Below are 18759 nucleotides of genomic sequence, written 5' to 3'. Positions count from 1 at the left end.
TTCATTTCAATGTATACGTAGTTGAGTCTTATTCATTTGGAAGAGTGGTGTCAAGAAGAATGAGGCTCATATACCAAGACTAAAGTTCTCAATAGCATTGTCATTACAATGATTAGTGATATTCATTTATGTACATTCGTTCATTTCTTGAACTAAAATTTGAGCACTGATAAGCACTGGAAATATAAGGTCAGGTAAGAAGTGCTATAAAGAAATAAAGTGTGGGGATACATGGATGACTCAGTTGAGTGTCCTACCTCTTGATTTTGGCTTTAGGTCATGATCTCAGGGTCCCAAGATCAAGCCTCTCGATATCATGACTTAGCCCCACATGTGGTGGCCCTGTGCTGAGTGTGGAGCCTGCTTAAGATTCTCTCGCTGTCCGTCTGCCCCTCTCCCCAACTCAGGCGCTAGTTCATTCTCTCTAAAGGAATAGCATAAAGGACCAGAACGTAACAGGAGTGCTTTTTCAATTCAGGTTGTCAGGAAAGGTCTGCTCTTGAATTAATATTCAGACACCTCAATGAAATGAAGGAGCAAGCTAGGCCTAAGGAATAACAGGTACAAAAATTCTCAAGTGAGAGCATCCCTGGCTTCTTCCAAGAACAGCAGCAAGAACTGGAAAGGAGTGGGTGGGCAAGAGGGAGCAGAGGTAGAGAGGATGAGGTCAGAAAAAACGATAGGTAGGGTCATGGCAAACTATGGGCCATGATAGGACACTTGGATTTTAAGTGTTTTGGGAGCCATTGGATAGTTGTGAGCAGACGATGTGATCTGATTTAGGTGTTTTAAGGATCACTCTGACTATTGGAGAGTGGACAGATGTGTACAGAGTAGAAGAAAATAGTTAATAGATGTTTATAATTGTCTTTATAAGAGCTGGTGATGACTTAGGTTGAGAGCGGTAGAGGTACTAAGAAGGTGGATTTAGCATATATTTCAAAGGTAGAAATGGTAGGTTCTAAGACAGAACAAGTCGAGTGAGACTTCAAAATCAAAGGCCTGAGCATCTGGGTGAATGGTGTTGCCATTTCATCAATAAGGGGACTGTTAATGGGAGAAGAACGTGTTCAGAAAAATGTCTAAGGGAAGATGTCAAGTAGCATATAAGAATCTGAAGTTCAGGAGAAGAGGTGTCACTGAGATAAAAATAGGAGTCATAGATCCTATTTATACCTACGGTACTGGAGGTCACCTAGAATAGTACTGTTATATTGTCGCTTGTGGCCCATTAATGGGTCATGAAGTCAGTTTACTGAATACTAACCAGCATAAAAAGATAAAGAGGAAGAAGAAAGGAAGAAAAGCACAGAGTAAAAAATATCAGATGTGTCCCATATAGTAGGGTATTTCTTTTTGATTCTTTTGTTTCAGTTTTTTTTTTTTATTTATTTTTGAGAGACAGAGAGAAACTGAGTGCAAGCAAGAGAGGGGCAGAGAGAGGGACACAATTTAAAGCAGGATCCAGGCTCTGAGCTGTCAGTCAGCACAGAGCATGATGTGGGGCTCAAACTCACAGACTGTGAGATCATGACCTGAGCTGGTCTGAAGCTCAACTGACTGAGCCACCCAGGCGCCCCTTTTGTTTCAGTTTTATCCAGTGTATACTGAGTTGCATTTAAAAAAGTCTTATTGTGTGGCATATTTAAAGGTTTGAAAGGCAGCAATCAAAGGAGTGAGTGTAGTTGAGAATAGGCCAAAGTACTGAGTGAGCCACGAATTACTAAGAGGTCTGCAGAGGATCCAATAAAGGGAATTAAGAAGGAACTACCAAAAATCTTGGCAAATGATTACCTTTAGGACAGACGTTTTTAGGGGCACCTGGGTAGCTTAGTTGGTTGAGCGTTCCAACTTTGGCTCAGGTCATGATCTCGAGTTTCTTGGGGATTCCAGCCCCACATTGGGCTCTGTGCTGACAACTCAGAGCCTGGAGCCTGCTTAGGATCTGTTTCCCTCTCTCTTCCCCTCCCTGCTCGCTCCCTGTCTCTCTCTCAGAAAAAAATAAACATTAAAAAAAATTAGAACAGAGGTTTTTATCAAAGATTACTGAGACCAGCACAATGCTTAGAGTAACATAATTTCTGATGAGTTTCACTTTGGTGAAATTGTTGCTGCAATAAAATTGCAATATGCTTTACTTTATGAAATTTTAAGTTTATAAAACAGTGCTATTTATATTAGAAAAGTAACTATTCCTGAATGTCTTCAGATAAGATCGTTTTGTAGATTCACTTAATGCTTTTGAATTGATAGATAGGTCTCATTCATGTGATGGAACTAAAATGTACTTCTAAGGATTGCAAGGATTAGAAGTAATGAATAAAAGTTGTATTGTTTACCATATAGTTGGTGGACAATAAAATGTATGTAGGATTATTTAGAATTATATTATTTGTTCACTCATTTAACATTTATTAAGCTCCTATCAAATTCCGTGCACAGTGATAATTTCTTATATGAAAAAAGTATTTTGTTACAGTGGTGTGCTTTTTGGTCTTTACCTATTATGTAATGTATAACTTATATAACTTACCTATTTATCCATTATGTATGTTTTAGTAGGCATAGATCTAGACTTAAATTTTGAGCACAAAACTTTAAAACTTTTTTCAGCTTCTGAACAAGTATGCTTATTTTCAATACATTTATTGTATTTTTTCTTTCTCCTTATATATACATATGCATGAAGTAGTAAAATGGTTTTAGATTTTTAAAACCCCATGAAACTCATTTACCCTTTCATATGTGAAACATTTATCATGACCATGATATATTAATTAGAATGAGAATGCAAAAAAAGGGGGGTAAATGCCTAAAATGTTAAACCTGTGATTGCTTCAGTTATGTTTAAAAATACCTTTGAAGATTCACAAGTCATGAAACCAGGCTTAAATATTTTCTTTTACCTCTTTATTCTCAGAGCAACGTTCCCAAACAAACTGGCCTATCCGGGGAAGAGACGTACCCTCCATCAGCTCTGTTTAGCTCCTGAGTCTGTGGTTTTGTCTGCTGCTTTCTTGTCGTGTCACAGGAGTCACAGTGTGGCACCTGTCAAGGCTGAGCAAATGACACTATGTCTGTGCTTGTCAGGAATGTAATATGGAGTAACAGGAGCTGCCCCAGAACCCCAGAGACCCCGAAGAGGATTCTATAGTACCTACCTTTTTAAAGCTCTTGACATAAAAAGAATTATGTAAGGAATCTCTAAGTAGAAATGAAGAAAAAAAAAGGAGGGTTTTTCTCTTGCCTTGGATGTTTGCAAACTTAAAGCAAAAACTGTGTTCTACTCTCTTGAAAAACACATAGTATAAGCCAAAAACATATTTCAAATTTGTACAGGTTTGCTAATACTTAATATTTATTTTAGAAATTACGTTAGTACTTAATGGGAAAAAATTGCCCAGGGAGAGTAATTTTTTTAACTCCAAGATCATTAAGTAACATTTTTAATCTCCCAGGGAAAGAAGAAGAAAAAAAGAAAAAAGAAAACCAACATCTATATTGGAAAAATAAATTATGTTAAGAATCAACAGTACTTTGCATTTTCTCTCCAGCATCTCATTAATTTTTAGATATCTCCATGGGCAGGTTATTGCTATTCTGTTTTGTTGACATTTAGCATTTATTAAGTGCTCACAGTGACAGAAGTTTATAGAATATGTAAAAAAAAAAAAAGCCTATTCTCAAGGTTCTTATTCTATATGCCTTGGAAAGGAGCAAATAATACATGTATTCTATTTTTTTAAATTTCTGCATATCCTAAATCAAAAGTTGTAAAAGAGCAAGATATTGTTTTCAGTTTTATTTTTATTTTTAAAGAGTAGGACTAGTCTCTTAATTACTATTTCCTAGACTGCTGGGCAGATGAAGAAATCAATCAATCATGCATTCTTTCAAACGTTCTCCTTGAAGCATTTAAGGATCTTCTATATAGTACCCTACTATCAGCAGAGAGAGTTAAGAAGATCAGTAAATTATCAGCAGTAGATTTACAGGAGCAAACTCCTCAGAGAAATGATTAGCTTCCTAGAAAAGGCAGTTTCCTTTGCCTGTGAGCTTTAATAAGCACCCTTTAATATTTTGCTTTAAAGAAAACTGCAGGTGCAAAAAAAATTAAAATAAAAAAAAGCTAATTAAGCTAGGGAGAAAATGGTTTCCATGAGTTAAAAAATTCTTGCTTTTACATCACATGAAATAATTTTTCCCTAATTAATCTTTTAAAGAAGTAACAAAACCAGGCAGACCTGTGATGTTTTAATAAAATAAATACAAAATAAAATAGCAGTGATTACTTGCATTATCAAAAGGTTCTCTAAGACAGTATTTTACTAACTATTCCTTTGTTATAATGAAGTATTAGCTCTTTAACAGAAAAGCTGAAGACCAAGACACTTAAGGATACTTGTTTTGCTTTTGATTAAAAAAAAAACAAAACTAAGGAATTTAGAATATAAAGGAAATTTAGTATGTTTGAGGATTTCCTAAATATCAGAGTACACTTAAAAGAAGAGTTTCAGGTATACTCTTTAAAAGTTTTTAAAATCATTTTTTCTCTACCATCTTCCTATTACAGGCTTCCATGGTGAATGCTTTTAAAGAGTGCCATCTAGTGTTAAGTTTGGAATTGTGATTTATGGATTAGAACACGGGAGTTTTAGACCCAGGAAACGTAGAAATCAAACAAAGAGTCATCATAATTGACAATGTTCTTAAGAAATGTGGCTTGAAAACACCATCAGTAATTTGATCTCAAGATTGTATATGTCTGCATCTTTAAAATAAACTGTGTATGCATCCATGCGTTCATTCAACAAATACTTCTCGATTTTATCTATCATCTGTCTATCTATCTATCTTTCTATCTATCTTATTCAGGTTTTGTTTTAGGCAGAGCAGTACACAAAACAAAATTTCTACTCTCATGGAACACTATCTGTGGGAAACAAAATATATAGTATGCTACCACAGTGGTAAGTGTGGAGAAAAGCACAGAAAGGTTTTTTTTCTGGGAGGGTAGGGGTGGAGGTTGGGGTTTTCAATTTAAATACAGTAGCTAGGGATCCTCTCAATAAGAAGTTGACATTGAAGTAAATACCTGAAGGAGGTGAGAGTGTGTTCCAGGCACTGCAAAGGCGGGAGTGTATCTAGTGTTTTAAAGGAATAACAAGCCACGGTGGCTGGAGCATTGGGTGATCAGATCAAGGAGCTCTTTGTAGGCCATTGTAGGAGCTTTGCCTTTCCTCTGAATAGGATGGGAAGACATTGGACTGTTTGAGTGCATAGTGACTTGCCCTTACTCCACTTTTCACAGGATCACTTTGGATACTGTGTTGAGACTAGAAGAGAGGGGGAGGTGGGATGGAAAGCAGGGTTAGAAGATAACTGCTGTAATTCAGAAGAGAGGGGACTGTGGCTTGGATCACAGTGGAAGCAATGAAGATGGTGTGGAAATAAACAGATTTTAGATATATATTGAGTTTTAAATGATTTGGTTATGAAGGTGTTAAAGGAAAGAGTAATTCAGAATAATTCCAGGTACTTGGCTGAACAACTAGAAGGATGGTGCTCAACTGAGATGGGGACAATACATGAGGAGCAAACAGGTTTAGGGTGTGGAGGTGAACAGTTTTGGACATGTTAACTTTGAAATATCTTGGTTATCAACATCTAAATTATGGGGAACTCCAAATATTTTTCTGTTGTGATTCAGCACGCTCCTCATAATCAAAATGAGGGAATAATATAAATAAATAAATGAGGGAATGAATATATATCCCCCCACCCCATTGTTATACTGTAGAGTCATGACCCAGCTGCTGCTTGGAGGACCAGCATGGTCAAAGCTTCTCCAGACAGCTCCCAGTATTCTTAGTTTCTTCTTATATCCTATTCTATTCATTTCTTGTTCTTACCTGTAGTGAGACCCCAAAGTACTTGACTGGGAGGGTTCTATTGCAAAACACCTGAGGTGTGCTTATTTTAAAGGGGTGTAAACTCACCTCTAAGACTAGTTAATTGCATGGGGTGGGAATCTTTCTTTTGGAAACCGTTTATTTAGTCCAGGAACAAATTCTCATAGAATTGTATCTATCACAAATCCTTGCTGATTTCTAGAAAAAGATTTAAAATACTCATCTTTTATTTCAGCTTCCAAATTACTATATTCTAAGGCCTATTAACCACTCTGATTTATGCTTCAGGTGACCCAATGCAAAAGGAAAATGAAAGGCATCAAGAAAAGTCTTACAGAAGAATATCTATACTTGGACTTTTCTCACCAAATAGAAGGATGCATCTTTCCTCTTCACACATCTGTAACTTTATTTTTGTTATCATACTGTGACTGCAAAATCTTCAAAGTTGGCTTAGTCCTCACAAAAGAAAGCACAGATATTTCACTAAAAAACGCAGTCCCCCAGGATGTTGAAACACAGATTATTTCAAGGCAAGAGCTTCCAGCAATAGTCCAGAATTGTTGTTTACCTGCAGTAGTAGAAAAGCCAGACAATTTCTGCAGAGCAGGACTTGCCGTTGTGCTGAGGCACATAATCCAGAAATCCTATGAAGCTGACCCCTCCAAGAAGGAAATTTTGGAACTTCTGGGTTTTAAGAAGACTTGCTTGAAAGCCTGTGCTGAAGTAAGTATAATGCCCCTTCTGTTATTTAAAGTCGTAACATGACAACACATTCGCTCGAGCATTTATTTTAACTTTCTGCAGGAGGCTAAAATTGTGTATACTTAAAAAACCTATAGTAAGCAAAGAAATAAAGTAGCCCTTCAGGTATGCCAATATTTTGGTGCAGTGTTGAGAAATAAGAATTTAAGACTTAGTTGTGTGGTTTGGAGGCATTATTTCTAGAGAACAACTTTTTTAAAAAAATCTTCTGTTTTAATTACATTGAGGATTTTTAAAGGAAACTTTACACCTGAACAGGAGCTCTAGGAGCACTGCTTTGAAAGCTTCTTAGGGATGGATGGCCTTTGAAGGCTTTGGGAAGGAAGGATTTATTCATTAAGAGGATGCTGGCCACTGGCAGGAATTCCCAGGGATGGCTTAGCTCAAGGTTTAAATTGTCAAAACCAGTCTTATTTCCCAACAGAAGGTTTTCTTCAAGCTATGTTGAAAGTAAAGAATCCTTTCATCTCTTGTTTTGTTTTGTTTTGTTTTGTTTTGTTTTGCAGGTCAGTCAATGGACCAGGCTATGCGAACTCACCATCCCTTTAGCTATTGAGAATTTTCTCAAAGAGTCTTCTGACCAGCACCCAACTATCCCTGCAGAAATCCTCCAGCTAGAGAGAAAGCTCAGTGAGCCCGTTAGAGTGCATAACGATGACAAACTCCGTCGGCAGAAACTGAAGCAACAGAAGGCTGCTGGGGTTGGGCCTGCCCTTGCTCAGAGCAAGGTCCAGAGACAGGAAACATCTGAAGAGTCGGACTCTTCATCCAAGAGCCTGGAACTGCAAGTGGCATTCTCAAAGCTCGCAGTCTGCGAAGAAGCAGCCACTACCAACAGGGAGCCCTCTCACATCAGAAAAGCGAGAGTGTCTGACCTTCCGCCTCTGGAGCACGTGTTTGCAGAAGGCCTGTACTTCACTTTGGCGGATATCGTGCTCTTGCCCTGTATCCATCATTTTCTGGTAAGGGTTATCGAGAGTGGATACGTTACTGTAAGCTTCGGCCTATGAAATTGCCTAGCCTTGCATCCCTATTCCATTTCTTAATATCATTATTAAGTAATGGGCAAGTAATTAGAATCTGTCTTATCTGTGAAATAGAGATAATAGTACCTATCTAGTAGGATCAGTATGAGGAATAAGTGACAACTTGTGTGAAGTGTGAACAGTGTTTGGCACATGGTGAGCTCTCATTAAATGTCCGTAATTATTAGCACTTTTAATTTTGAGTTGCTAAAATTTAGCAATCGTTATGATGATTAATTTCAAATTGCTCTTGTGATTCCCTTCAAACATTAGAAGTTCCAGTATTAAAACACTAAAAAATCTTGCCAGCTATATTTTATAATTAAGTAGCCCCTTAAAATACTAATTACATTATGTTAGGTATTATTAAATCAGAAATATTTTATCATTAGGTCTGTGCTTCTCTGTTCCTTATAAGATTATGGAAGGTAGTTATTCAGTGTTGTAGGAGAATATAAATGGAAATGTTCTTTCCTAGTATGAGTGTGTGTGAGTGTGTGTGTGTGTGTGTATTTTTCTCTCTGGGGCAAAAAAAGAACAAGGTAAAAATAATATTAGAGTGAACATGGGAAGCTATAGCTCTCTGCAGCTGTCCACGTGGCTTTCAAGAGCTGCATTTTTCTTGCTTGGAAATGTTTCACCCTTCCCCCTAAAAAATTCGATATCAGATTTCATTCTCATATATCATCAACACTTCAGGTTATCTCTACTGACAAATGAGAAAAGATTTCTAATGAAAATCTATTTGGAGGCTGGTGCTCACTAATAAGTTAGGTGGAATTAATCAATTGGTATTTTCTTAAAGAACATTTCTTTCCTGCCACCTCCAAAATAGAAACATTAGAAGATTAGAAACCAAAATAACTATAGATGTTGATTAACATTTTAAATGTCATATGTGTGCATAGTATCCACAGAGCTCAGTGGAGAGAAAACACCAGCTTTTTTTTCCAGTCTAATGATTTCTAAATTATCTTACTCCTGACCCTCCCTTTTATTAACAACATCAGTCATTAGACCAGTCATTTGAATACTTATGATGAAATACTGTTGGTGTTTGTGGCTTGATCCTTTCAGATAACTGTGTTTGTTTATAATTTTGTAAGAATTGAATCAACATGCCACATCATTCATTTATTCATTTGAGAATTTATTGAAAGCCTACTATATATAGCAGGCACTGTTATAGGCACTGGAGATAGAATAATGAAAAAAACAGATAAAGTCCCGGCCCTCATGGAGTTAATATTCTAGTAGAGAAGGTGGAAATGAACAAGTAAACAAATAATATATATGCATATATTTTAAAAATAATAAGTGGTACACAGAAAATAAAACAAAGGATAGAGAGATGACTACTTTCAAACTCAACAAAACAAATATAAAATTGGATTTGCTTGTATGAAATTGATTTTAGGTCATTATCCAAACATCCAGTTTCAGTTAGTTTGTGTATGATTTTAGCTTAATTACCAACTCTTTACCAAATTAGGATCAATTAAGGCTGAGGTCATTTTAATTGAGGGATTTTTTCATCCTCTCCATTCAGGTAGGACATCTACTAACCACTTCTGAGTAAATTTACCTACTACTACTGAAGAACTCTGTTCCTGGTTTCAAATAGGGGAAAATTTGTACACTCAGCCGTTTTTATTACAAACATTCTATGATTCCATTTTTCTCTTTTGGCATTTCTATATAAACTAATTCTCACAATATTTTCCTTTGTATTTTTCTTGGATCTGCATAGTTTCTTTCAGGTTTTAATCTTTCTTTGCCAAAGCCTTGATATTATTTCTGTTATGTTTATTTTCCTCCTTTAAGTCATCTTGGGTTATAAAGCAGTTCAGGTAATAGCTATGATGCAGAACCTTTATGCTTGCAGTAACACACATTGTGGTGATGGACTTGCATTTCAAATGATCAGAATCAGGATCAAGTTCATTGTCAGGAATGAAAGTTAAGTTACTAGGTTTGGATCAGAAATGTAGAGCCGAACCAAGAGCAGGGATATTTGGCCAGAGGAATCAGGCCAACAATATAAAAGAGAAGTCAATTTTGTTAAGTCAAGTTTTGGAATACCAGAGATCAAAATTAGAAGAGCTAGAGAAAATACACAGTTCTGTTAAACAGAATAAAGTCAAAGATGCAAAACAGTAGTGAGTAGAGTGGCTAAGGTGCATTGTCTAAATCTGCTCCAAGCTTTTCCTTTTCAGTGCATATTAGTTTGCAAAGTTAACCCAGTAGCCCAGCATTTGGTCATGCAAGGTGCCAGACAAAACCCTCTCCAGAAAGTTTTAGGAATAGATTTTATGATTTCCACATGATTTCCCTCTTTGAGTCATTTGCCAGCATCTTCTAGAAGTTGGTATAGCAACCATATGGGAGAAATAGCAATGAATAGCTACCCTAGGAGAAAACCTTGCTGTTCCCTGATCCCAGAAAATCGTATCGTTATTTTTAAGTTGGTGCTAGTAAACAAGTATACTATGATAGGACTACCTAAAAGATCATTCTACTCCTGGGCACCTGGGTGGCTCAGTTATTATTAATCATCTAACTTCGGCTCAGGTCATGATCTTATGGTTCATGAGTTAAGGTCCCACATCCAGTGAGCTTGTGCCCTGCTTGGTGTGAACACAAGCCCAGCTTCGGGTAAAACAGAAGCCCCACTTTGGGTGAGACTTTTCTCTCAGTTTCTCTCTCTCTCTTTCTCTCTCTCTCTCCATCTCTCTCCCTCTCCTGGGATTCTCTTTCTATGCCCTTCTCTCAGTTGAGCGCCCCCCAAAAAAAAGATTATTCTACCCCTATAAGACAAAATTTGCCATTTTATAAAATATTTTTTGTAATTTGAATACTTATGATTTAACCTTTTACATGTTAACTTCTAAAGCTTTGAGTTGAGTTTTTAAAAAGTATGACACATTTGTAGAATGTGAAAATTATTGTAGAAATTTATTTTTAAGCAAAAGTACCTATATTAAATGTCTCTTTCACTGTTGCCATTGACATAATATTAGGAATAAAATGGGAACCTCACTATTGGCTGGCATATTGCAAAAAAAAAATGGATGCCACTTACATAGTGGTTTATTATGTGTATTCTATATCCTCTCCTATGCACTAGGTCCTTAAGAATTTACAGTGTTTTAAAAAAATGTTTATTTATATTTGGAAGAGAGAGGGAGGGAGGAGCAGAGAGCGTGGGAGATAGATGATCTGAGAGAGGCTGTGAGCTGACAGCAGAGAGCCTGACGCGGGGCTCGAACCAGCAAACTGTGAGATCATGACCTGAGCCAAAGTCGGACACTCAACCAACTAAGCTACCCAGGCACTCCAAGAGTTTTCAGTTTTAATAACCCACTGGTTCTAATTTATAAGTAAAAAAAATACAGAATTGGGATTATATTTCCATTTAGATAGTTTACTGCTTACACTGCTCACCTAAACATTTATTTGTTATGACATAATTTTAAAAGAGTAAACATGGCTAAAGAAGTGATATAAAGTACAAAACACTTTATATAATAGGTGGTAGGAAAGTGATGCAATGGAGGAGCTATTTTAGATAGATGTAACATCTCGCTTCTCTCCAGACAAAATTTGCTTCCCTTTATTACAATTAACTACAAAGCGATTAGCATTTCATTTTGTGCTCTTGGTAGCAATCATTTTTTATTTATTAGTTTAAGAATAAATGATCTCACTTTCTTGTCTTTAAGTAATTATGATATTTATAATGGTTTTGATCTTCTCAGGCAGGTAACTTTTTAAAATAATTTCTTAGGAGCAAATATAATTTTCATCTCACACATTTTTTACTAGCCACTTCCTTAAATATGTCTTCTTGAGCATAATGAATGTGTGCCAGTACCTCCTGAGCTGTCTGGATATTAGCAGGGCAGCCTGGCATGTTGATTAAAAGGTTGACCTGTCATGCAGAGCAAAACTTCTCAATTTCTTTTAAACATGAGTTATTGTTACTTAATCACAACTTATTTTCAAACGGAAGGAAAGATGCCATATGCATCTAATAAACAAAAATAAATCACTACCAAGGAGAGGAAAGGAAAGGTGAAGAAATGAGAACATTTCTTATGTGATTAATTTATCATGACCTAAGCTCAATTCTCTTAGCACATAAACTATTTCCAGGCAATTAAGAATTTTGTTGAGAATTATAAACTGGCTCCCAGAGTACCATTTCGACAGTATATTTCGAACTTTTTTTATGCATTTTACAAGGTGATTGAGCATACTTATACAAATATATATCTTATGTACATTAGATATACTTATAAGTATTATATAAAGTAACCCTCCTTACTACATGCAGCTGACTCTGATATTTCCTGCTTTATGTCATTTTTAAAACTATGTTGATTTTGCAAGTTATTCAAGGGTCATAAACAGGTGTTTGGAAAACACTAATTTAGGAAATGATTCTTTGAAGCTAATATGTAGTTCCTTGATCATTTGTTCACTCAACAGTGACCATTATTTGCAAGGCAGTGTTTTAAGTCTTTGCTGCATACAAGCAGAGTGAGACGTAAGGCCTGCCTATATAATCAGTTACTTACGCTTATTTAAAGTCCAGTTAAACTAAAATATAGATGCATGTTAATTTTTTATTATTTTTCTATCCTTTCTGGCTTCTGCTTTGGTACCTATTATTGCTAGTTATATGTGTCAAGATTTTCTTGATTTGACCTTTTTATTTATCTGTTTATTCATAACCACCAGTTGTAATCTGTTTGTGATGTTATTACTGTTTCCATGGAAACAACATTCAGTGCCTCAAAAAGAAGCAAGAACATTCCATTTTTTTTAAAGAAATTGAAGTTTGGTGGTGATGGTAGGGAGAAAGCATCTGGACAAGAGAAAACAAAAAGACAAATTAAATCAGGAGGAATGGTTTCACATTGTCTAATTTAAATAAAAGCCTTACTTTAAGTGCTGTGTTATGAAAATTGCCCTGTAAATGATGCTAGTTATCTTTTTACTTCTATATATTTATAATTGTAACTTTTATCATTTTACCATTTTACTTCAGTAAAAGTTCCTCCTAACTCCATCAAGTCTTTTTTTAAAATTATAGTCCTGACAGTTTTCTTATATATTCTAAAGTAATATTGCCTTGCTTCTGTGTTGCAGTTCATACATTCAGGGAAGAAGGATTCACTTAAAAAAAACACCACCTTTAAATCACCATTAAAATAAGAGTACAGCCTCTCCATTTCTCTCCTTTCCACACTTATCCAGCAACTGCATAATTTCCACTGAGATTCCTCAAAATACATCAGTGATTATAAACTCTATATGGACATCAAATTATAATCATTTAAAAGTATTACATAATAAACTTTGAGGAAGTCAACACTTCAACATATTTTAATTCTTCTTCCATTGACCACTTAAACTAATTTTCATAAATAAGTATGTATTAAATATATCAGGTTTTTGACCAAGCAGTGTTGTTTTACTCTCTATATTCAGTGAGAACTTATGAAATATGATGGTCTGGAATAGTGGGCTGTGTTCTTGACCATGAATTGTAGAGGAAGGGGTTTCCAGGTTTGAAGGAAGTTGATTAAGGAAAAGTTTTTAGAGAGGCATAAAATATACTACCAATGAAAGATGATATAAACTGGAATACAAGGTACAAAGTTTTCTAAGATGATTTTCCATTGTAGCGCTTATAGACATTTCAAATGTTGTCATGTTATTTTTATTGACTCTCTTGGAATAATCCATTTACATTTTTTGTCCTTTTTTTTGGCTATGTATGGTTTTTTTTTCCATTACTTTTTTTTTTACTTATAGGATAGTATGTGAATACATTCTTAGTTTATGTGTAAATAATATTTATTATTATTATATTTATTCAAGTAATTCACAAATACCTTTTGGGCCTCCTCTTTGTAAGACATGAGTCTTTTGTCAAACTTATATCTTATCTAAATGGTATGTTTGATTTTAGATATATCTTAAAAAAATATTTTCATTTTACGGTAGTTCTAGATTCACAGTAAAATACAGCAGAATGTACAGAAAGTTCCCAAGTACTCTCTGTTCCCATATACACAGTCTCCTCTACTATCAAAATCCTACATCAGAGTGGTACATTTATTAAAACTGATGAACCTACATTAAAACGTTACTATAATCCAATCCATAGTTTATATTAGGGCTCATTCTTTGAGTTATACATTCTGTGGGTTTCAACAAATATATGACATGCATCCATCATTATTGTATCACACAGAATAGTTTTACTACCCTAAAAATCTGTACTCTACCTATTCATCCCTCTCACCTAATCCCTAACAGTCACTGATCTTTTACTGTCTTCATAGTTTTACCTTTTCCAGAATGTCATATAGTTCAAATTATATGGTATATAGCCCTTTAGATTGGCTTCTTTCACTTAGTAATATGCTTTTAGTATTCCTCTATGTCTTTTTATGGCTTGATGAGTCCATTTCTTTTTAGTGCTGAATAATATTTTACTGTTTGGATGTACCACAGATTATGTATCCATTCACCTGCTGAAGAACATCTTGGTTGCTTCCAAATTTTGGTTATAAACATCCATGTGCAGGTTTTTACATGGACATAAATAAATTTTCAACTTATTTGGAGTGCAATTGCTGGATCATATGGTGAGAGCTATTCAGCTCTGAAAGGAGTCATCAAATTACCTTCCACGGTGGCTGTTCCATTTTGCATTCCCACCAGCAGCAAATGAGAGTTCCTGTGGCTCCCTGTCCTTGTCATTGTTTGCTTTTGCCTCTTTATCATTGTAATAGGCGTGTAGTGGTATCTCGTTTTAATTTGCAATTCTCAAATGGTATAAATGATGTACATTTTTTCATGTACTTGTTTGCCATCTCTATAACTTCTATGCTATCTCTACAACTGCCAATTATATAACTCTTATACTTTCACCAGATATATTTTGGATAGCAAATAAGCGCATGGTGCTCAACATCATCAGTCCTAGAGAAAGGTAAATTAAAATCACAGTGAGATACTACTGCACATCCACTAGAATGGTTAAAATAAAGGAGATTGACATGCCAATCATTGGCAAGATTTGGAGAAATTAGAACCTCCATGCATTTCTATTAGGGACATAAAATGATACAGCCATCAGGGAGAAGAATTAGGCAGTTTCTTTGGAAGTTAAGCATAGTTTCCATGTAACCTAGCAATGTGACTCCTAGTATCTACTCCTAAGAAATGAAAAACATTCCCACACAAACACTGGTGCATGAGTTTTTATAGCAACATCATTTATAACTACCAATAACTGGAAACAATGCAAAGGTCCATCAGTTGGTAAATGGATGAACAAAATATATTATTCCACACAGTGACTATTACTTAGAATAAGAAGAAACAAACTACTGATAAATGCAACTACATAGATGAACCTCAAAAACTTAATGCTAAGTGAAAAAAGACACATTTTCTGTAGAAAAGGCAAATTACAGATATGGAAAGGAGATCAGTGGTTTCTTACAACTAATGGGGAAGCAGAGATTGACTGCAGGTGTGGTCACAATGGAAATTTTTGGTGTGATACAAGTGCTCTAATCCTGGACACTGTTTAAACAACTGGACAAATTTAAACAACTGTTTAAATTTACTAAAACTCATTATTTGAGCTGTACACTTAAAATGTGTGAAATTGGGGGTATGTAAATTTACCTCAATATGGCTGTTAAAAACAAACAAAAAATATAGAATGTGTTTCTCAAAACTGTGTTTTGTTCTTTGCCTAGGCAATTATCTGCAAGAAACTTTCTGAAAAGCTGATAGAATTTCCACTGCTGGCTGCTTGGTACCAGAGGATTCAGGAAGTGCCAAGAGTAAAAACAGCAGCTTCTCAGTGTGGGATCCAATTTCTCCATCTCCCAGAGTTGCTTACCACCTCGAGTGAACACGATGCAAACCTAAGTGAGGTCCCAGGTGTAGAGGAGCAAAATGACACTTCATTTTTAGGAGGACCAAGACCCACTATGACCAAGTTAATGGTACTTAAAATATTTTTATTCACATTTTCTTTGAAAAATTCCATGTGATAATGTTGCTGAGCATTCTCCCCCAAATTGTAATCATTTATTGATATTACTTTTGTTTTAAATTTTATTTGTAGCCATTTTACATCACCCTTGATTGGTTAATATTTCTATGACTTTTGCATGTGAGGTATAGTTGAAGATTTTTAATAGTATGTGTCTTTGGAGCCAAGTAAGTCAGAATAATATTTTTTTTTAAGTATTTTTCTCAAAACTTGTTTTTTTATATTTAAGACAGCGACAAAAGTCCTATCACATCTGGTCAAATGTACTGTTTTAATCTAATATTTTTCTGTTGCAAGGTTTTGGACTCAGTTTTTAAATTTTGAGATGTTGGTTTAAAATTAAAGAACATGAAAATGTATCAATTTAATTTCTAAGATTTTGCCCAAATTTAAGAGTCTTTTTTAGTTCTTTGCATTTTGTTTTTACTTTTTTTTTTAATGCCTTTTAAAAAATGTTTATTGGGGCCTGGGTGGCTCAGTCGGTTAAGCCTCCGGCTTCGGCTCAGGTCAGATCTCACGGTCGTGGGTTTGAGCCCCGCGTCAGGCTCTGTGCTGACAGCCAGCTCAGAGCCTAGAGCCTGCTTCCGGTTCTGTGTCTCCTTCTCTCTCTGCCCCTTCCCTTCTCATGCTGTGTCTCTCTCTGTATCAAAAATAAATAAAACATTAAAAAAATTTTTTTAAATAAATAAATAAATAATGTTTATTTATGTATTTTGAGAGAAAGAGAGTAAGTGCAAGCAGGGGAGGGACAGGAGAGAGCGAGAAAAAGAGAATCCCAGGCAGGCTCCACACTGTCAGCACAGAGCCTGACATGTGACCCCCATCTCACAAACTGTGAGATCACGACCTGAGCTGAAATCAAGAGCCAGGTGTTCAACTGACTGAGCACTATTTTAATGCCTTTTTTTTTGAATGACACAGATGATCTATATTTCTCTTTTTGCAGCAAAATTGGTTTATTCTAATAATACTAATTGTACAAGTTCTCTTCAATAGGCTTCTTTTCTCTGTCATTCTAAACATTTTACAAAAATGTTTTGCTTTTAACTTCAGCTACTTGAAGATTTATTTGAATAGAGAAAAAATTAGGAAGTAATTTGAACAGTTCATCTGAGTTGTACTGGAAATGTATTCATTATAGTTCCCCACTTGGGTTAGGAAGCATTTAAGTTCTATCATTAATAGAGTTTGCTCAGTTAGAAAAGAACAAGATTGTAGTAGTGACCCCAGCCCTTATCTTTTCAGTTTTGTTAGCTTAGTGATGAAACAATGAAAGACAGTTATTTAGTTGATTTTAGAAGATATCAAGGCATGTCCAGAGTTTGATGTGTCTTGATAGATGGCTCTATCGTGTAGGGATCTCAGGTTTACCTCCTGAGTTTCTTGAAATAAAGCATCAGCAGGAGAGTAATTTGCTTTGTATTAAAATACTAATTTGGGGGGCACCTAGGTGGCTCTGTCAGTTAAGCATCCAACTTCAGCTCGGGTCATGATCTCACAGTTCATGAGTTCAAGCCCTACATCAGGCTCGCTGCGTCCATGTGGAGCCCACTTCAGGTCCTCAGTCTCCCTCTCTCTCTGCCCCTCCCCCACTTGCACTTTCCCTCTCTCTAAAAATAAACATTAAAAAATTAATAAAATTAAGCAAATAAAATACTAATTTTTAAAATTTAAACAAACCCAAAATCTGCTTTTAATTCACTGTTACAGAGTCTTAAAAATTGGTTATTTCAGATTTTTCTACCTATGCTTTTCTAGCAAAAGATGACATTAGGAAAAACATTTGTATTTTATACATCTTAAAAATATTATAAACAATGAGAAATAAAGAACAAATTTAAATTCAGGCAAAGCTCACAAGCCACTGTAAAAATGAGTTGTCTTATAATAACATAAAACATATAAAGGAATCTTGAATTTTTAATTTACGGAGGATTTGTTAGTGCAGGTCGCCTAAGCAGACTCCAAGGTGGGGTTAGATGTACAAGAGGTCTGCTGAGGGAAATCTGTGAGATAAGAGGGGAGGGAGACAGAGGAGGCTGAGAGAGGCTTCAGTCTATGATGCAGGTTTGACCCTTGCGCATGAATTAGGAAAGGAAGGAAGGTGAGGTTAGAAAAGTTTTAGACTTTAGTGCAGGTCTAAGAAAGTTTTGGCAAGCCAGAGGGGAATCCTTGAGCCCAAATCAACTGTTAGAGAGTTCCATGTTTCTTGGGAACAGGGCTGACATAGTTATCTTAACTAGTCTCCCTCACTGGCTTAGGAGCAGTCATGGGAAGACTACTATGGACCAGGTAACTTGAATTCTAGTCCCAGCTTTGTAACTAAGCTAACATCGTGACCTTCAGTGTTTTTTAACCAAAGGACCTTAATTTCCTCACTTATAAATTGAGAGAATGTAGTAGATACTGTATAGGATTCATTCTGATTTCAAATCTTATGATTATATAAAAATGACTGGGACATTATATCACCAATTTAAAAAAAATGACTGGGTGGCTCAGTTGGTTGAGTATCTAACTCTTGATTTTGGCTCAGGTCATGATCCCAGGATCGTGGGATCAAGCCCTGCATAAGACTCCTTGCTGAGCATGGGACTTGCTTAAGATTCTCTCTCCCTCTCTTCCTCTCTCCCTCTCCCCCTGTCCCCTACTCTTGTGTATGCTTTCTCTCTCTAAAATAAAAATAAAAAATTTTGAAAAGAAAGTTCAAACCTGAAAATAAGTTAAAATTTTTATTTTTATTTAATTCTAATTTGATACTATATATTAGCTTAAATGTTACTTTTAGGCAGGACATTTTTTTTTCATTGTTTTTGCTACTTACTAGTGAATTATTGTACATTTTGAAAAATAGTAAATATGGTATCAATATATTATGTGAATATATTAATTTTATTTATATAGTAACTGATTTTTTTGTTTAGTCACAGTATTTTGTACCAATTACATGGGGACAAATGAAATTGGT

At 35.5% G+C, this 18759-nt stretch overlaps 1 protein-coding gene across 1 annotated transcript in view; it reads left to right on the top strand.

Moving 5' to 3' along the window:
• Nucleotides 1–18759, top strand: part of GSTCD (glutathione S-transferase C-terminal domain containing) — a 134176-nt gene that overhangs the window by 3452 nt on the left and 111965 nt on the right. The window contains exons 2-4 of the mRNA XM_029942438.1: nucleotides 6201–6638; nucleotides 7184–7639; nucleotides 15490–15741. Coding sequence (XP_029798298.1) covers nucleotides 6222–6638; nucleotides 7184–7639; nucleotides 15490–15741 — 1125 coding nt within the window. The 5' untranslated portion in view covers nucleotides 6201–6221. The remainder of the gene's footprint in view (nucleotides 1–6200; nucleotides 6639–7183; nucleotides 7640–15489; nucleotides 15742–18759) is intronic.

This window comes from Suricata suricatta, chromosome 1, assembly GCF_006229205.1.
Source record: "Suricata suricatta isolate VVHF042 chromosome 1, meerkat_22Aug2017_6uvM2_HiC, whole genome shotgun sequence".
Lineage (NCBI taxonomy): Eukaryota > Metazoa > Chordata > Mammalia > Carnivora > Herpestidae > Suricata > Suricata suricatta.
This window is presented reverse-complemented; position numbering and strand designations above follow the sequence as displayed.